The sequence below is a fragment of the Gallinula chloropus genome (assembly GCF_964237585.1).
Source record: "Gallinula chloropus genome assembly, chromosome: 10".
Lineage (NCBI taxonomy): Eukaryota > Metazoa > Chordata > Aves > Gruiformes > Rallidae > Gallinula > Gallinula chloropus.
In genome coordinates, this window is record NC_140095.1 from 20,007,097 (window position 1) to 20,025,835 (window position 18,739).

Here is an 18,739-nt window from a genome sequence, read left to right on the forward strand (position 1 = left end):
ATTGGCAAGGTATACTTAGAGCCTCCCTGCTGCCAAAGCAGGGCTCCTCAGCTAACTCCCTCCATCATGAGCAGGGAAGTGCAAGCAGCATTCCAAGTGAGCTGGTGATGGGTGCCACGTGCTGGTGTTGCTGCACAGGCACAGTTGTTACTGTCCCTTGACAAGCAGGGAGTGTTACTTTCTACAATGACAAATCCAGACAGTTTTCTGCTTATTCTCAGGGGAGAGTAGAGAAATAAATCACCTCCCACAGTAAGGAAGATATCCAAAATACAGCTTTTTGTTTCTTAATTTAAGCAGTTTTGCTACCTTTTAGTTTCCACCAACTTTAAACTGACAAATGAACATAGAAGTGTCATTTCCCCCCAACTCCAGCAAGGTTTTCATTATTCTTTAAGAACTCATCACAGAAATTCCTCACATTCCAGTATCTGTCCTCCACACTACTTGCCAGGGCACAACTCCTACAGTACTTATTTAGGGAGACTGGCTGCAGATCATCAGGCTCAGTCCAAGCAGGAGTAGCACATAAAAAGAAACATTATCTGTATTAAACAGCTGTAAACAATGTTCCTAATGAAAGTTGATGGATTTTAGATGCACCCTGGAATCCAGTGCTCCATGGGGCACCTCCCTCTATTAACAGTATTAACAATATTGACGTGCAACATCTGCATTGAAGGTATCTTGTTATAATACTGCCACCATCAAGTCTCTTCAAGTATCTTCAAGTCTCTAAAATCTGTGGGCTAGATCATTTGCACTGTACACATACCTGCTGCCAGCAAGTATTTCACCAATTCAAGATGACCCTCTTGAGCAGCTTCCATCAAAGGTGTTGAGCAACCAAGTTCTATATCAGCTCCTGCCTTAATAAGGAAGTCAGCTACTTCAGAAAAGCCTCCACAGCATGCCAGAGTAAGGGCTGTCTCCTGCGTTTCTTCTGTCTGTGCATTTATATTTGCCCCTAGGAAGCAAGAAAGCTGTCATGTTAGCTGACCAGGCAGGCATCAGATCAACCTCCACAGAACAAACCCCTACCAGCAAACAGGCAGCACTGCACTCCTCATCTCAAAGGCTTGAGAAACAGCAGCTGTCTCACCTTGTGCCAGCAGCAAGGCTACCATCTCTTCATGGCCTTCCCGGGCAGCTTCCATGAGAGGAGTGTAACCTTCATCATTAACTTCCTCCAGGTTAGCTCCCCTTTCAATCAGAAGAGCTGCCAACTCCACGTGCCCTCCACAAGCAGCCAGGGTGAGTGGAGATTCAAAGGAATCCGCAGGCATGTTCACCTGAGCGCCGCTGTCCAGAAGCAAGCGAGCCACTTCCACGTGCCCATCCTACAGACAAGGGTCAACATCACAGTCAGACAGCTGCACTCACTATCACACTAGGTGTGCAAGCAATCCTACAAAGCCAGGGTTGGCTTATGACATAGCCACTGCATACTTGGATTCAACTGACATTTCTCTTTCTACCTACCCCTACGTTATGTTTGAATGCTTGAGGAAGAAAGCACTACACAGACGTCGGGGTTTTCCCCTCTTTCTTGGGGGATGGAGTAGGGGAAGAAGTTCTTATGGTGTTCTTAAGCATCCAGCACAAGTGCTGTAAGTAATGAATCAACTCCATGACTAAACCCCAATTCAAGCACTGAAAAAACAATTCTTCTTCTCTGTATCTGATTTGTGGTTTCTAAACTAACCAACCACCACAAAACCAGCCCCAAAGCACCACCACCACACAGCTTCTGCGGAGAAAGTGGGAACTGAGGTAGCTTACACTAAGGTGGGCAGCCAGAGGAGTGAATACCTAACTCTTAGAAGTGCCTTGGAGTGAAGCAATCTTTGCCCAAGAGGGAAGAGAATTCAGCTTTCCAGGACCGCTGCCTCCAGCAATCAAAGCACATAAATGCGCCTTGCAGCTGCAGTCACTGAAAGCTAGTGGTAAGACTCAGTACCAGAAAGCCATGCTTTATCTAAGGGGTAGGTTGTAGTGAACCACAGTACCTCTGAAAAGGGGAAAACTAAGTCCTGGCATTAGGAAAGAAGAAACACTCCCAAGGTTTCTCCCTCCCACATCAGCTGGGTGCAGAGTTGTGGAATAACCTTGGAAAACTGAAGCATCTCAAACTCCACCTAATGAAGGGGAAAGGGTCAAGTCGTGCAGAGTGATCTGTGAGGTACAGAAGGTCCAGGGATCTAGGATGACACTTCATACTAGAGCTTTCTTCAGGATACACAATAAGTAGGGTAACTTAAGGATGAAAAGGCAACTCCAAGTAAGAGACTTGAATCAAATTACACCTGTCGTATCTCTCAGTAGAGAGAAAAGCCCTTGCTGCCTTGCACAGGCATTAGGTGCACTGCCTCAGGCACTTCACTTGCCATCCAAAGAGACACAGGGTTCCTCCAGGAGGATTGAACAGGCAGGCAGCTATGATGAGCTACAGCCCTATGTCCAGATCTGGTGGTTGTCCTGGGATTTGTTAATTTTGATTCATTCTTTAAACTAGCCCCAATGCATACTGACAGAGTTTGCTAGGGAACTAATGCCTACTTCTTCCTGAGGACATAAAAAGCACCCATTTCCTTAACAAATAGCAGATGTTTTAAGTTGTGTTGTTGGATGGAAATATAAATCAAGTTGGGCAATACTAAAGGGAAAAAAAGACCAAAACCAAACAAAACCAAAAGCCACAACATTAGAAGAAAACACTGGCAAGGTTCAAGCCAGAGCTGTCCAGTCTAGGGCACTGATACAGATGGGTGATTTATCAAGTTAGAGCTAAAAATTCCACTAATTCCCAAAATCAGAGAATTTCTTATGTATTAAGAACAGCACCCTCAAGTGAACTCCAGTTCCCCATCCTGATCTCATCCAAATTCTCAACCTGTCACTCAAACAGCTAACACAGAAGTACAGAAGAGGGGACAAGAGGGGTATCAAACACTCAAGTCCTGTCAACACTTGTCTTAAATTGACCATGAAACAGGCACTAAGTAGCCTGGGAATGACAGCGATCAAGGCTGTGAATCAAAGACAGACTGTTGTTCTCAGAGGAGCTGCCTAAAAGCTAACAGCAACTAAAGGCCTTATCCTAGGTGGGGCACTTCATCTTGGCAAAATGTACTACAACTCAAGGGACATTTCTGATATAATTGGTGATGGGAGACCAGGCACCTCAGCTTCCCCTCTCTGCAGCAGTCCTTAGGTGGAAAACAGTGGAGACTGGGAAGTCAAAATAATTTGGTGGAATGGTTAGGGTGCAGCCAAAAGATATCAAGGAACAACTTCCATTTGACTTGGATTCCAGACTTCAAAGGATAATTTCCTCTCTATTGCTATTAAAGGTCAATACACACTATGTACTGCACAGTCTGAAACATCCAAGAGCTAAAAAACTGCAGGCACCTACAGAACTCTATCTTCCTCAAGCAAGGCAATTCCCAGCCTCCATGCCAACCCAGTGCTTGGACTGTGTCAGGAAAATACTAAACCTAAACTGAGCAGTGGCCTAATGAAAACACATGGTCTGCAGGCATGCTGTACCCTCCTGCAGGTCGTAGTGTACACCCACTGCAACTGTGCCCCTCGGAATGCCTTACTGGCACCAGGCTTTCACACAGGCCAGTATAGTACCCAGTTCAAGGATACTATCACCATCTCAATATCAAAATACTTCAAACACTGTTTGAGACGTAATAACCTGACCTTGGTCACTTGCATCATCACCTCTCAACTGCATTAAAAGAGCACTTGACATGCCAGCTCTCAGCAGACTGGAGGAACACTGCAGCCTGTCACCTGCAGTGACAGGACTATGGGCTACTGGGACCAAATTCAGTTTTTCTCTGTGCTTCCCATGAAAACAAGGTCCCTGTTCTTTCTTCAAAGAAGTTCCCCAGCTTGAAGAATAGATAAAAAATCACCTAAGGTCTGGAAAAAAATGGATGTATATATGCTTTGTCATAATAGCACACTCTTAAGATGAAACATTTGGAAGTTTCTCCTCAGTGGATGCTTTGAGGTTTGAGCTGCACAGGAACTAGGAACTACACTTACTTTTGATCATTTTATTTTCAAAATAAAAATCTCAAAGCAGAATGTATAGAAACCTAGAAGACCTCAAACCATCTCTACATGCAAAACACTTCCTGCAGAGGTGAAAGGACAAGTGCAATAGATTAGTCATCCAGCTCGGCACACTTCTGGAATGCTCACACCACTATGATCTGAGAGACCCTATTTATACAGGCAGATATGGAAAACTAACTCTTCCACTGCAGAAGAAATCATGACTTAGGCTCAACCTACTACTTTACTGCACTGCAGATCAGTTACCCCTATGCTTCACATAGGGAGCATTTCCATCAACACATCATTTTTTCCCTTATGACCAACTAGAGTTCTGAGCTGGCCCCTGTTGTAACTACAGCAAAGGCTCTCTTATGAGAAACACTAACACACACTCCCTTGAAGAGCCAAACCAGCCTGTTAACAAAGTCCTGCTACTATCCTTCATTCCTCTCTCACTGAGAAGGAACAGTACAGTTAAGGCTATTTACCATGCAGGCTTCCATCAGCGCTGTGTGCATCTCGTCTGTCTTATGCTCTTGATCAGCTCCAGCTTCAAGCAGAAAACGAACCATATCTAAATGGCCTTCAAATGAAACAGATCAAAATAAATAAGCATTTAATGTCATCAACTTCCAGTAGCACAGACAATACACTTCATGAGATAACTATTCAATTGTTACAGTAATTCACAAACCTGGTCTTTTTAAAGTAATCTAAAAAACACCAACACAAAGCAGACAGCCAGACTTTAGAGTCTTCCCCAAGGACACTACCCAAGCACGAGATGAAGACAGACCTCTCTAACTCAAGCTTACACAACAGGAACCCTTCCTTGGGACTTCGAGCTATACAAGCCTGTGCTTACTCCTTATGTAGCTGGAGAGTGACATACCATTGCAGTGTCCCAAGGCAGCACACAGCCAAGGATTATCTGAGATATGGGTCCACATAGGTCTGAACTTCACTTTCAGCTTTTTAACCAGAGCACTCACAGACATACTCTAAGAACTAAGATACAGGCATTATGTCATATTATGTTATCTGACTGTTTTTAAGAACTTCTCCTGAGCTTTACCAATACTTGTTTCCAACTCCACTGCAGCTTCTGTCGGTTTAGAATTTGCCTCTTACAAGTTACACATTCCATCCTCCTCCAAGACAAGGCTTGCATAAAGTGACATGGAAACAAGGTAGATCAACCATTTTGTCAAAAGATAATACAGGCAATCTCTAGTCAGTGAAGACCTTAGATTGCATCACTATTAAGTTTTAGGTCACAAGAAACAAGAAGGCCCCTCCAACTTATCCAGGGGTACTATTACTAAAGGCTTCTGTAAGGAACTGCAGAAAATTCATGACAAATCCAGCTGCAGGTTTTCAGGTGGATTATAAATAGTAGGTATGCTCCAATCCTAACCACAGGTACAAAACCTGAAGTTGTTATGACAGTAATACGCATCCTTAAAGCTGCTATTAAGAGAAAGAACAATTGTTAAACATTTTATGGAGATTTAGGAAAAACAAACTAAGAGAAATGCCACACAAGCTTGGAAGCATCTTGGGTTCCCATTGCACTCAGTTAATTTCTTTTGCTATCTAAAGTTTCTATAGAAAGTAAGTCCATAACAGTTTGTACTACAGAACAATCCATAGGCATGTACATAAATAAGAGCACCTAGTAATAACACCAGCATCTTCACCCCATCAGGGACTTCAGAACCACTTGTTCTGACTTCACGTTTTCCTAACGACTAACAGAGATGTTTTCAGAACTTGCAGAGAGTTGGTGAAGGGAATCTGACTGAAATGGAAAATGCAGTAGTGGGAGGGAGAAGTAGAGTGGTGGTGTATCAAAGCACAAGTTTGGATGCAGCCAGTTACAAGTTTTCATCTGCAAACACCACACATGGACACAAGGAGATGGGCTTAATACCTCTACACCGTGGATGAGCATTTCCTAATGTTGAGTTTAAAACCAAAATCCACTATACCAAAACACTTGGGAAAATACTGAAAGTGTGGCTGGAAGCTTTAGTTAGACAAATCCTACAACAGAAATGTAAACAAGAGCACAAACCAAGGCAAGAGACAATACCTTTATAGCATGCGAGTGTAAGTGCACTTTCTTTGAACTCGTTGGAGTGAGTGTTGATTCCTGCACCATATTCCAGCAATACTCTTGCAACCTCAACATGCCCTGCACTGGCTGCTTCCATCAAGGGGGTATGCCCGTTCTCATTGTGGTCTTCTATATTAGCACCGGCTTTCAATAGCACCTTCACTATGTCAACAAAGCCCCCAGCACAAGCGTAAGTGAGAGCCGTGTTCCCTGCAGAGAAGAAGTTCACATGAGAGCCCTTTCCAACACCCATCCCTAGTACAGGAGAAGAAATTAGTGTTATCAGCTCCAAACATCACTAGCAGCAGCCTGTTACCTCGCAGCAATGTTACTGCAGTGAATAATTTTAGGCTGGGCATAAAATCTCAATGCAACTAGAACATGAAAGTTTTACTGGTAAAAAGCCCTGTTTGTCATACAGGCTTTTCTTTGGTTCTTCTCTCTCCTACATCAGCACACAAAGAGGATCAAACACACACAAAGACATCAGTGAGTGTTCTTCACACTCGCTGTAGAGTCTGGTTTTGGGTTTTTTTGCCTAAGACAGTATCCTGTAATGCCTAGGAAAAAACAACTTTCACTGGTTGAATGAAACAAACTTGTAACTTAAACTGGTTCTGTAAATGACAAATCAATCACATATGGCTCATGTTTGAAACGCTACAGGCACTTTTAATGTAAGCTCTGCTTGATACAGCTACACAGCAAGGGCATTTCATAATTCACACAACTGACTTTTAAAAGATGGAACAAAATTTAAGTTCTACCTCAGTATTACCAGAATCCCACTGCAGGCTGATACTCTCAGCATGGTTAGTTCAGCTGTGGTCAAGCATCAGCAATGTAGGTAACATTCAATGCTCAAAGAACTGTTCCTCCTCTGTAGTAAATGGCAACAGACCAAAAAACTGGTCTTGACCAGGTGTGTCTCATGGTCTTCTCACTGAGTATTTTTGTATTATACAGATAAGAAAACTAAGCTTCATCTATTTTTGTGGTCATCTAGTACACCACAGTAGTTCTTACAGGAATAGTGCCATCCATTAGAGTTTATGCTAAAAGCAATTGTTGTTAGTGGCCAGGTAAGGCTCCAAACACATCCACCACCTATCTGGCCTGTTCCTCAGTTTCATTCACAAGAACACATGACAGGAGCTATCAGACAAAACCAGAGATGTTCAGTTTTATTAATTCCCAGTTACCTGTTGAAGACTGTGCGTTGACATCTGCACAGTGAACAAGGAGGAGTTTAACAATATCTACATAGCCCCCGCTGGCAGCTGCCATCAGGGGGGTTATGTCTCCTTTATTCCCTCGGTCTTCAACATTCGCGTGCATCGCCAGCAGCACCTAGAGAAGAAAGGTCACTGGAATGAATGGATTTTAACACCAGTACTCTGCTTTCAGTTCAGTGGGGACTGTGGGAATGATTCCCCAGCTATGACACTCCCTTGCAGTAATACCCCCACCTGAAGTAGAGTGGCACCCCCCAGGACATTTGGAATGACTGCCTGAGCTGTGCTCTGCTTCAGGAAATGCTGGTTTGCCACATTTGCTCATATCTGCTAAAACCAACACTAAGTTGCAGTGCAATTCTGGCCTTGTCCAAAGTCAGAGGCAAAGCACCAACCAGAACCAGAGCAGAGCAATTCAACTGGCACTAAGGACAGCAGCACATTTGGGTCAAGCTTCCGGGTCAAGTTTTCTCCCTGTGCTCTTGCCTGGCACCAGCACATGAAACCAGCCACTTCCTGAGAAGTGTCACTTACACATCTTGAGGCAGCACAACTTCTGCCCCTTTATTCACTGGTATAACAGCCAAAAATTCACACCAATTAATGTACTGTTGATACAGACGTTCTTAAAGGACAGACATGGGGTTTTTAGAAGGTAACCACTTTATGGTTTGATTTTGCTGCTATTTTAGACTCTCCTGTAATGTCTACTTGCCAGAACAGCTTGACTGCATCTAGAACAATGCCAGAAGAGTAAATATATCATAAAACACAACACACATTCCTCTGACAAGTCAGAAACAACAGAATTTTCTATTAAAGAGACAAATGATAACTGGGAGCCCACAATAAGCTGGTATTTAACTGATGCTCTGTTTAGATTATTTTAAAAAAATACAATCAGAACAGCTCAAATATTTGCTTAAACTCAAATACATCACTTCACAAAGGTTCAGTTGTATTTGTTACTCACTTGTGCCAACTCATAATATCCTGCTGAACAAGCCAAGCAGAGGAGACTTTCCCCTTCTTCAGTATGTTCATTGACACTTCTTCCCTCATCCAGCAGCTTCCGGACAGCGTTCACGTCGCCATCGGAGCACGCTTCTGCCAAGCTGCGACTGCAAGATCAGTTACACAGAATAAGCTCAAGGGAAATCTGCAAGAGGTACCTTTCCTAGGCAAGGAGGCAGTGGGTCAAATGGAGATCAAGACATTGCTTAGTCTAAATTAGCTCTTGTCCTCATCAGCTGCTAACTCACATAAGCTCTCATATAGACTCGGTGCAGACAAAAAGGCTCAAAACTAGGTCATTTTGTTCTCAAGATACAGAAGTGAACCTCATGGATGCTGTTCACACTTCAGTGGAACGCCAGCTGCACAGAACCACAGAAGCACCAGGTTGGAAAAGACCTTTAAGATCATCAAGTCCAACTGTTCCTGTCCTGTGCTAAACCAGATCCCTGAGCACCTCATCTCCCCCGTTAAACACACCCAGGGAAGGTGGTTCAACCACCTCCCTGGGCAGCCTGTGCCACAGCCCCACAACTCTGCCAGGGAAGAACTTTTCCCTCCCATCTGCTCTGACCCTGCCCTGGGGCAGCTTGAGCCCATTGCCCCTTGTCCCATCTCCTGTCCCCTGGCTGAAGAGGCCATCGCCCACCTCTCTGCACCCTCCTGGCAGGGCAGGGGAGGTGGGGAGAAGGTCAAGACAAAGTGCTGATGACTGGTACCAAGGCACATCTCTAGCAGAGATAAAGCTAAACACCCAACAGCCCAGCATCACAGAGACTGGTGCTACTGACACTGCAACAAGACAAATTGCTGACCATTGTCTCTCCTGGAGTGAGACTATTTCCTTCTCAGCACCAGCATAAGAGTTTGGGTTTTTTTCCAATTGAAGACACCAGTTTCTCAATATAAGCAGCTATTTCAAAGACAAAAATGACATGTTAAAGGAAGAAGACTGGAGGAGCCTTGCAGAGGTTTGCTGTTTTCTTTTATGCACTGTTAAAAGCATCTTGCAGTAGTTTTCAGATGGATGAAATAAGCCAACTGAACTGCACCTATTTTAAACAGCAATAACACCACTAACTGTACATGGAACACCACTAACTCATCCTTTAAAAAAGCCATGAGAGGTAATTACAAGTTGCAAGTTAGCAGGAAAAGGCAAGACAAATCCTAAGCTCTCAGCATCTAAAAGATCAGGAGCCTGTAATCACTCCCATGGTTAACCTCTGAAGCGAGGAGAACAGCTATTGCCCTTGAGACCTAGGGAATGACACTGAACACATCTTGGAAAAGGTGAGCTGACCTCTGATTTATTTCAAATCAAATCACCTGTCCTTTACATATTTTGCTGTACAAAAGAAAAAAGATCCTGAAGAGCAAAGAAACTGTTAAAGCACTGCCAAAAAGAGCAAGTCATGCTCAGTACCAAATTGTACTAGCCCAGCTGATGACACAACTTTTATCAAATATCTGCAAGGAACCATGGTCCTTCAGCCATCAGGAACCAAAACACAGCTGATAACAGGAGGCTCTTCGCTCACACCAGGTTCCTGCCCTTTTTGAAGACAGGGGTGACATTTGCTTTCTTCCAGTCCTCAGGAATCTCCCTCATTCCCCATGGCCTTTCAAATAACTTGTGACTGGCTTCACAGTGACATCAGCCAGCTCCAGTCCTTGTGGGTGCATCCTATCAGGTCCCATGGACTTGTTTCCTGGATTACACCCAACCTGCTTAAATGCTCCCTGATTTAATAGCAAGCGAGGACAAGCCCTCCTTCTTCCTCCTCCTCTGAGGGCCTTCGGAGTCCTGAACACAAATCTCACCAGCAGAACCCGAGGCAGAGGCAGCATTCACTGCCTCTTTCCCTCCTGTGTCCCCATCTCCTGGTGCCTGCCATCCTCTGAGACAGGCCCACATCCTTTCCGAGCTTCCTCTCTGCAGGTCACCTGCTCACACTACTGCATCTTACTGCCTTTCATGCCCTTTGCCCAATTCATCTCTAGGGAGACTGAGGCTTTCCTAATCATGACCCTGCATGCTTGGACATAGAGACAAAGTTCCCCATGGGCCACCTGGCCTGCATCCACCTCTTGTATGCCTCCTCTCTGTGTTCAAGCATGCTTCCCCAGAACAGTTTCATCTCCCCATGTTTGGATCCACAAGTAATTTTCCTATCTTCATTTAGGAAATATAACTGTTTTGTTCTATATTTGAATTTACATTTTCAGCAACAACTCAGGACTACTGCCCTTGTTGGAAGCACTTGGGAGTTGCTGAAGTCTGCTTAAGATTTTGATTGCAGATCTGAAGTTCAACAATATATGCAGTCTCACCATCCCTACAGCTTAGAACTATTGACATCGCTTGTGAGATTAGAAAACCCTAAAGGGCCCCAAAAAACAAGCTTTATCAGTGTAAAAGAACTCTTTTGATGACATAGGATAAATCCTCAGTTCTGTCATACTGTGAGTTAAATGCCACCCTCAGTAATTATCAGATATAAAAACCACCTCAGTTTCATTTTCCCCTAAGCTCCTGAGCAAGATCCTGGGACAAATCACTGTCCTGTGAGTATTCTTATTACCTTCTAACTTTTAATACAATGAACTAAATCCATTATTCTCAAAAAAGTATACTGAGGCAGTAGAGAACTACCACCAACCCTTCTACATCTAAGGATTTAACCCCTTATCAAAAAGAGATCAAATGTCTGCTACACAGGAATAGCAGCAGGTTAGAAAGTAACATTTTTTATACTTTTTTCTTCCATTTTGAAGCTGGTATCCTGATGGGATTGGAACGACACCTTCAGGTTCACTAACTCTGCTTCTGCTACCAGCAGAGCAGACACATTACCAAGTGCTCACTATAAACTTAGCTTAATTTGAAATTAAAACTATGAATTTCCACCCTGTGGTTGGGAAAGGGGGGTGAGGAGCAGGGAATACCTACTTGTCCACTTGTCCTGCATTGTGATTGTTCTCTGCTCTCATCCGTGTCAAGGCAGCGGCAGCTTCATCCAGCGCGCAGCTGACAGAGGAGGTCAGTCTCCGGAGCACCTCGGGATCTGCGAAGGCTTTGCCATCGGCAGTGGACAATTTACCAATCCCTTCATCAGGCAGGTTAGTACCAAAGCACACAAAAGAAATGCAGAGACACGAGTTTAGATTCCAGCCACATGCACTATTAGTTCAAAATCATTTACACACATGCCAGAAACTCAGCTACTTCGAATTAACTGTTAACACTTGTCTAAGACCCGAACATTTCATTAACTGTAACACCACAATAACAAAGCCATTGTTCAACTGGCAGCTTCACTACCTGACTCAAATCCCCAAACTCACACATTTGAAGAATTAAAAAAAACCCCAAACATTAAAAAAAGTCTGTGTTTTTAAGAATGAAATCTCAGAGGAAGAAGGGTGAAGTCCAAAGCCAGTAGTTCTGAAGCAGGTATTACTCCAGAGTTTCATATTTTCTGACTGTGAAGAACTTTACAATTTAAAATGTAAAGTTATTACCCCTTTCCCACCCATATCCAGCCAAAATGAAGCAGTCTTAGCTCTGACATACCTTTTCTTTAACAGCAGGGAAATAAAAACCCTTAAGAAGTTACTAGCTTCAACTCCCAACACTTAAATGTTCCAAACTGGCACAAAAATTATGAAACAAAACTTCAAACATTTTCAGAATACATAAAATCAATGCCCCCCTCCACACCAGAAATGCTCAGACTCAAGGAACTTCCATAACAGTTTCTTTTTAAACAGTTTCTTTGCTACCAGACCAAAGCTGATGGTCAGTACAGTCCCACTCATTCACATGGCTGAGAAACTTATGGTATAGCTGTGGAGTTACACTCCACATGGGTTTTACACAGTTAGGTACAAGCTATTTTACATGTGCAAACATCACTGTAAAAAAGAAATGCACTGCTGGACACTACTGTGCCACTTCCCAAACACACACACAAACAATCTCACATGCCACAAAAAAGCAAATATTTACTGGCTTATAGACTGGCCACCTTCACCAGTGATGAATCAGTAATTTTTCATTCCCTTAGCTGTTAAATAGGCTCAAACTGCATAGAAACCTCTGAAAATAACCCATCTTGTGCCTCAGAAGATTTGCCATTTGCTACGTGCACAACCCTCCATGAGACTGATGCGCCATGGCTCTCCCAACCCAGCTTATCATTATTAAGAGTAAGCACTCAAATCAGACTTTGAAAGCTTTGAACATCATCTTCAGATAACCTGTTTCCCCAAGTGGAGAACACCCCGTTTGTTTCTCACTGATGGAAGAATCAGCACCTATCGCAGACAGCCCAGGGCAGCGCAGGCTGGGCACACTGCGGCACTGCCAAGGGCTGGTGGAGGATGCTGGCAGTGCTGCAGGCAGGGACCCACAGCCACCAGAGCAAACACCCACAGCAGGGTGCCAGAGGTTACTGGTCTGACAAAATGGCCACGAGTTACACCAGTTGAGATGAGCTGCTTCAGACACTGGGATAGGTCCAAGAGCACTTAGTGCCCTGGCTCCAACATCCTACCTTCTGGATCACTTCAGCACTGTCAAGAGGTTATGAAAAACAACTTAGAGAAAGTGTTCCACTCTGCAGTAAAATGCCAGAGTGCAGTAAGACCTGTCCATGGCACACCCATCCCATGCACTACAGAGCCATCAGACCACAGGGCCACAGACTCCCAGCTCCATGTCCATGCCCCCTCTCCCAGCCACAGACTTGAAGTAATAACCCTTCTGTGTTAAACATAGAGCCTATAAGCAACAAGCTGTTAATGTAAACCTGACTCTCTAGGTTTAGAAGCAGACATCAGTCCTGCTGGCTCTGCAGCTGCAGCAGGTGGGACAACAGAGGACAGTTGCTGCAAAACCACACCAGGGCATCGAGTTCATCAGAGCACACAGCAAAAGTGAGACTTCTGACACAGATCTGCTCACACAGGACAGCTCACAGAGTATCTACACAGATGTTTACACTAGCTATTTCTGGTGGCAGCGCTGGCTTATGCTCGCTTGCTGTGTACATAAAAGTACTGCCTTAGGAAAGAAAGGGAATTAAGTCTTCACAGCTGAGCACTGAGGCCTCATCCAGGAGCGCTGCAACCAAAGCTGAACACCACAATAAGCAAAGCACAAGAGTACTCAAGAGAAATCCCCAGGCTTTAGAAAAATGACCAGAGCTGAGGTTCTAAAAGCACAGATTTAAGTTTCCAAGGAGCAACACAACAGCAGTATCCCTGCTCCTGGAAGGGTCCCATGAAGGAGCTGGTAAACAACTCTACTGCTGGCAAGAGACAGGGGAAATAATTGGTCCAGTCAACCAAAAACCAAACAAACACCAACAAACAAACAGCCACTTCCCCCCTCCCAATAAAAATGGAGACCTGTCCATCTGAAACGAAACTGTGTGTCTCAGCCACCTCCAATCACTCAGTTACTAGATCAGACAGGTCACCCACACAGGCAGAACCTGCCCTTGACCCTTCTCTCTGAAGTCTACGTATTGAAGCATTCACACACAGGATTTGTGAAGGCAAGAAGTCACACCACAGATCTGGGTCTTGTCTCCTTTGAAGTCAAACCAGCTCCAACCACTGCAGAGCTCTTGCTCCAAAGCAGCCCTCTTCAGGGATTATTGTTGGTGGTTTCCTGGAGGACTTGGCAACCACAGGTCACGGGTTCTTCCTTCCAGCCAGTAAAAACACACTTAGAGATCACTACAGTTTCCTACTTTGTTCTAGCATCACTACTCTGTGGTGCTGTACCCTCCAAAAAGTCCTTGGTGTGGTTAAGCTGAAGGTGTCATTTGATTTACCTCACCAGTAAGAGCTCATCCCAGGTGCCACCCCAAGCTGGTCATTCCACACAGTTTGTGTGTATCGTATATATCACAACTGATCAACAGCCCCAGCAGATGTGAGACCAGACATGGGGCAAAAGGGAGACAGAGTACAGGAATCACCACTGCAAACAGCCTTTTCTTTCCCCCTTTTTGTGGGTTGGTTTGTACAACCTCAATAATTACCTGTATGGTTCCAGATGGCTACACCAGAATCTTTCTGCTGCAACACTTCATCCTCTTGCCATCTCTAATTTAATTCTGTGTCCACATCACAAACATCTGCTCACGTCACACTCCCTCCCAGGCATTAACACCACCTCACCCACAGAGACAGCACCACCGATCCACATGCACTCTTCTCATCCCCTCCCATCCAACAAACACCAAAAGCACCCTCAAGACCATGGTCCTCATCCACTCCAGTTTTCAGGAATACAAACCACCACAGTGGCTGTGTAGCTCTGCTTTCCATGCGCTGACCACTACCAGAAAACATCTGAAGAGACAACACGGACTGTGGGCTGGTTTGGGGGCTTTTCCACTGAGAAGAGTCTACAGACATTGGCCCTGGGGAGATGGCAACATTCACAGGGCAAAGGTACAGCTCCCCACTAAAACTGCCAAAAAGAGCAATACCTTCTACCACTGGTGCAATTTTGTCCTGAGGAATTATATTCATTCTCTAAACACCATGCTGTGTATTTTCACAATGTGAACACAGAAGTTGAAAGTGGTGAATAAGTCTTAAAGAACCAACAAACCAACAGGAATAACCTAAGCCAGAGCTGTTTCAAGTTCACCACAGTAAAGTCACATACCCACACTCACACTATTCTCTTCCCTTTTATTTCAAGGAAAAGAACATCCTCACAGGAGCATCAGCTGTTCTACCACCCCTAAATGGATAAAGTGAATATTCTCAGAATTGTAGGGGTTGGAAGGGGCCTCCAGAGCCCACTGAGTCCAACCTCTGCCAAAGCAGGGTCCCTAGGACAGGTTGTACAGGTCGCAGTCCAGACAGGTCTGGAATATCTCCAGAGAAGGAGACTCCACACCCCCTGGGCAGCCTGTCCCAGGGCTCCTTCACCCTCACTGGGAAGAAGTTCTTCCACAGATTGGGGTGGAACTCCCTGTGCTCCAACTTGAGGCCATCACCCTTTGTCCTCTCCCCACAGACCACTGAAAAGAAGTTGGATCAATATTAGAGACAATACTTAAGTGCAATTTCTAACTAGTAGACCAATTACGATTGTTCAAAATACTTTAAAAAGCAACTGCTGGAGCTAAACCAGGATGGTCCCCTCATATGCTAGTGCTAACAGATGCTTTGAGCACTAAAGGAGACTGTTCAAAAGAGATCAACACATCCTAGCATAACTGGTAGTGTCCCACACCCCTCAGAAGCCAGCTGATGCAGTGGTGACTGCATCCCTTCCCAGGCAGTGCCAGCACACCAGAGGCTATTCACTGGTTAACACCTCCAATTTCTGATCTCACCTTCACCACAAAGTTTAACTCACCATCGGCTCATGTGGATTCATCTGCTCATACCAGAAGCTTAAAAGAATTCTCTGTTTCCTTAAGATCTTACATCACCTGTCCCCCAAAGGCAGGTTCTGATGCAAATATCAACAGTTTAAAAAGCCCAAATGAAGAACAAAGTGAGGACTGTAGCCCAGAACTAAGTCCTCCTCTGAATGACATGTCAAGAACCCACTTTAATGAGCATGGTGTACAAGTAGCACCTCAAACAAGGTGAAGAGGGTTCAGAGAAGGAAAGATGTGACTGTTTTAGCTTCTCCATTAGAATCCCCATTCAAAGGAACCGCTACAGCCTTGTGCCAGCTCCTCCAGCAAAGCATCACCGCCAGCACATCACACAGGTACCACCACCAGCCAAGCCAGCAACAAGCCACACTGAGAATACCCTAGTCTGTATGGTCTCAGGTGGCTTACCTCGACTTCTCAACACAGGTACAGCTACCCTAACAGCCCATCAGAGCTCAGCTCAGGCACGTTGAGAGTACAGAGCCTAGGGAAAGGCTTCTTAAAGAAAAGAAGATTCCTCAGGACTATTTTATCCACATTTTATGAATTTATTTCTGGTAATACTGAGCAGCAGCGTGGCATCCACAGAGAGTTACCACCTACTACTTTCTGTAGATTCTATCAGCAGTGAAAGTAAGCAGAGATGGTGTCAGTCACCTATCAAACAGCATGCTGCTGCTGCTGTGTGGAGGCAGCTTCCTGCCCTGGGTACGTCAACACATGGTGGTTTGACCCTGGCTGGAGGCCAAATGCCCAAAGTCATAACTAAGTCATATAACTAAGAAAAGAGTGTGGGTATCTGACTTTGCTCCTCTCTGATCCATCAGCTCTAACCTGCAGCCCACAGTTAACACCTAAGCAAGGCTTCCAAACTGCCTTGGAGAAGTAACCAAAGCCAGCAGGGAGGGAATAAGCACGAGGAGCACCTGCACTGCCAGGCCTGTGCCCTGCCCCAGGTCAGGCTTCAACAACTGCCCAACGCTCCCAGGATGTCACCTCTGCTTGGGAAGACGTGGCACAGAAGCACCAAGTATAGTTTTGTATCACCAGTTTTCTGACAGACCCACACACACAAGAGCTCTGTGTCTCACTGACAGCAATGGACAGACAGACAGACTTAGTCCTGCAAACAGGATTTCAGCAAATACAAGGCCCAGATTATTCCAGCCCATCTGAAGCAAGAGAGGATTGTGCTGGCTCTGTGTGTTCTTGGAAAAACCAGTCCAAAGCCAAGCAAACCAAAACAAACAGCTGCTCTCAGGCTTCACCGCTTCTGTATGGAGATAGCTAATTTAGAACACCAGAAGGAGGGACACAGAATGTTTACATTTGTTAACATAATTCTAATACTTTAACAATGTTTCCTTGCATGCTGATGGCTCAGAATAAAGTCCTCAAGGACGAAGCCACAAGTTGAACAGCACTCTTTGTATAGAAGAATTAGAAAAGTACTAATAATTCATACTAGCATAGTCATCTTTCTACAACTCATATGCCTTTTATAACTTCAAGATAAAGTGTTGTTAAAACTATAATTCACATTAAGATGAAGAACATTAGTTACAATGGAAGGTTTACTTGCTGGGCAAAGGAAAGAACTGTTTTAAATCAGAGCACAGATTAAGCTACACCACTGGGATTTTTGAGTAAAGGTGTTTGGCTTTTAAAACAAATCTCTTCATTAAAGCAATTAAATTTTCCAACTCTCTGAAGTTAAGCATACAGTTCTTAAATGTCTCCACAACGCTGGTGAGCCTCTGAAGAGCTCACACAGTATTTACAGGCCCCAATCACACCTAAGGCAGTACCCAGGACTGTACGTGACTGGCAGTTCTCATGCTCCTGACAGTTTTTTACTAGGACAAAATAAGGTGTGATTTGTCTTACTGCTGTCCATATCCTATCTGAAAGACTCCAAGAAATGGAGACCCAAAAATGTTTTAGAACAGCACTTTCCAGAGCTTTTGAACCTTACCTAGTGCCACCTAGTAGCATTTATGGAATTTGTCACAGCCCTAACACACAAAGGATAAACCCACCTGTCTAAAGGTAGTGCCATTCCCTGGGAAGGAGGGTCGACATCTGTGCAGCCACCACAGTGCTTCAGAGGGCACCTACCGCCCTCGGCTTGCCAGGATTTCACACACCAGCACTGCTCACGCAGCATGAGGAGCTTGCCTGAGCAGGCTGCAGCTTGGGAGCTCCCTCAGCAGATGACTTACCACTTCATAAAATCAAATAGGAAACCTGAGGTAGCAGAATGTCTCCTCTAGTTGTGTTCTGCCATATCCAGCAGATTTCAACTAAGTGACATTCCCAGATCGAAATGGTAACTAACCCTGGAGTTTCCTTGTTGCCAGAGAGGTTTGATTCCTTGGCTGTTTTCAGTTGGGTTTAGTGGTAAAGCTACCAGTTTGGGCACTACAAAGCCCATGTGATGTATTCAAACCAGATCTCTAAGATCAAATCCAAAGAATAAGTATTTAAGCTCTCCAAGTAGTAACAACTCAAAATCATGCACCCATAGGGTGAAAGAAGATACACAAAACACAAAACACCCCAACTTTGGACAAGGGCCAAGTCTTCTGTTGGCTATGGCCTCCCTACTTGCAAAGGCCAGGTTTTTTGAGGGGGAATAGAACTCAAATTAGAAGTGAGACTTGAGCAAGAAGTACCATTCACTTTCTCACCACAGAACATACTGCCTAGAAGGGATTCTTTCATGCAGAATAAAGTTTTAAGTTCTCCCAACACCTTCCTGAAATACAACAAAGTTCAGTGCTTCTGCTGGAAGCAGGTCCCACAATAAGGTAACTAAAGCACCTGACATGGCATGGTGGGTGAGCAGACCACCACTTCACACTGAAAAA

The 18,739-nt window shown here is 44.5% G+C and overlaps 1 protein-coding gene across 1 annotated transcript in view; it reads right to left on the reverse strand.

Moving 5' to 3' along the window:
• LOC311195486 (ankyrin repeat and KH domain-containing protein 1-like) overlaps window positions 1-18,739 on the reverse strand; it is a gene marked incomplete at its 5' end in the record, with an annotated part of 107,659 nt that overhangs the window by 57,439 nt on the left and 31,481 nt on the right. The window contains 7 exons of the mRNA XM_084268890.1: window positions 776-967; window positions 1,103-1,340; window positions 4,569-4,663; window positions 6,176-6,409; window positions 7,402-7,549; window positions 8,408-8,555; window positions 11,402-11,558. Of these exons, the coding sequence (XP_084125016.1) occupies window positions 776-967; window positions 1,103-1,340; window positions 4,569-4,663; window positions 6,176-6,409; window positions 7,402-7,549; window positions 8,408-8,555; window positions 11,402-11,558 (1,212 nt within the window). The remainder of the gene's footprint in view (window positions 1-775; window positions 968-1,102; window positions 1,341-4,568; window positions 4,664-6,175; window positions 6,410-7,401; window positions 7,550-8,407; window positions 8,556-11,401; window positions 11,559-18,739) is intronic.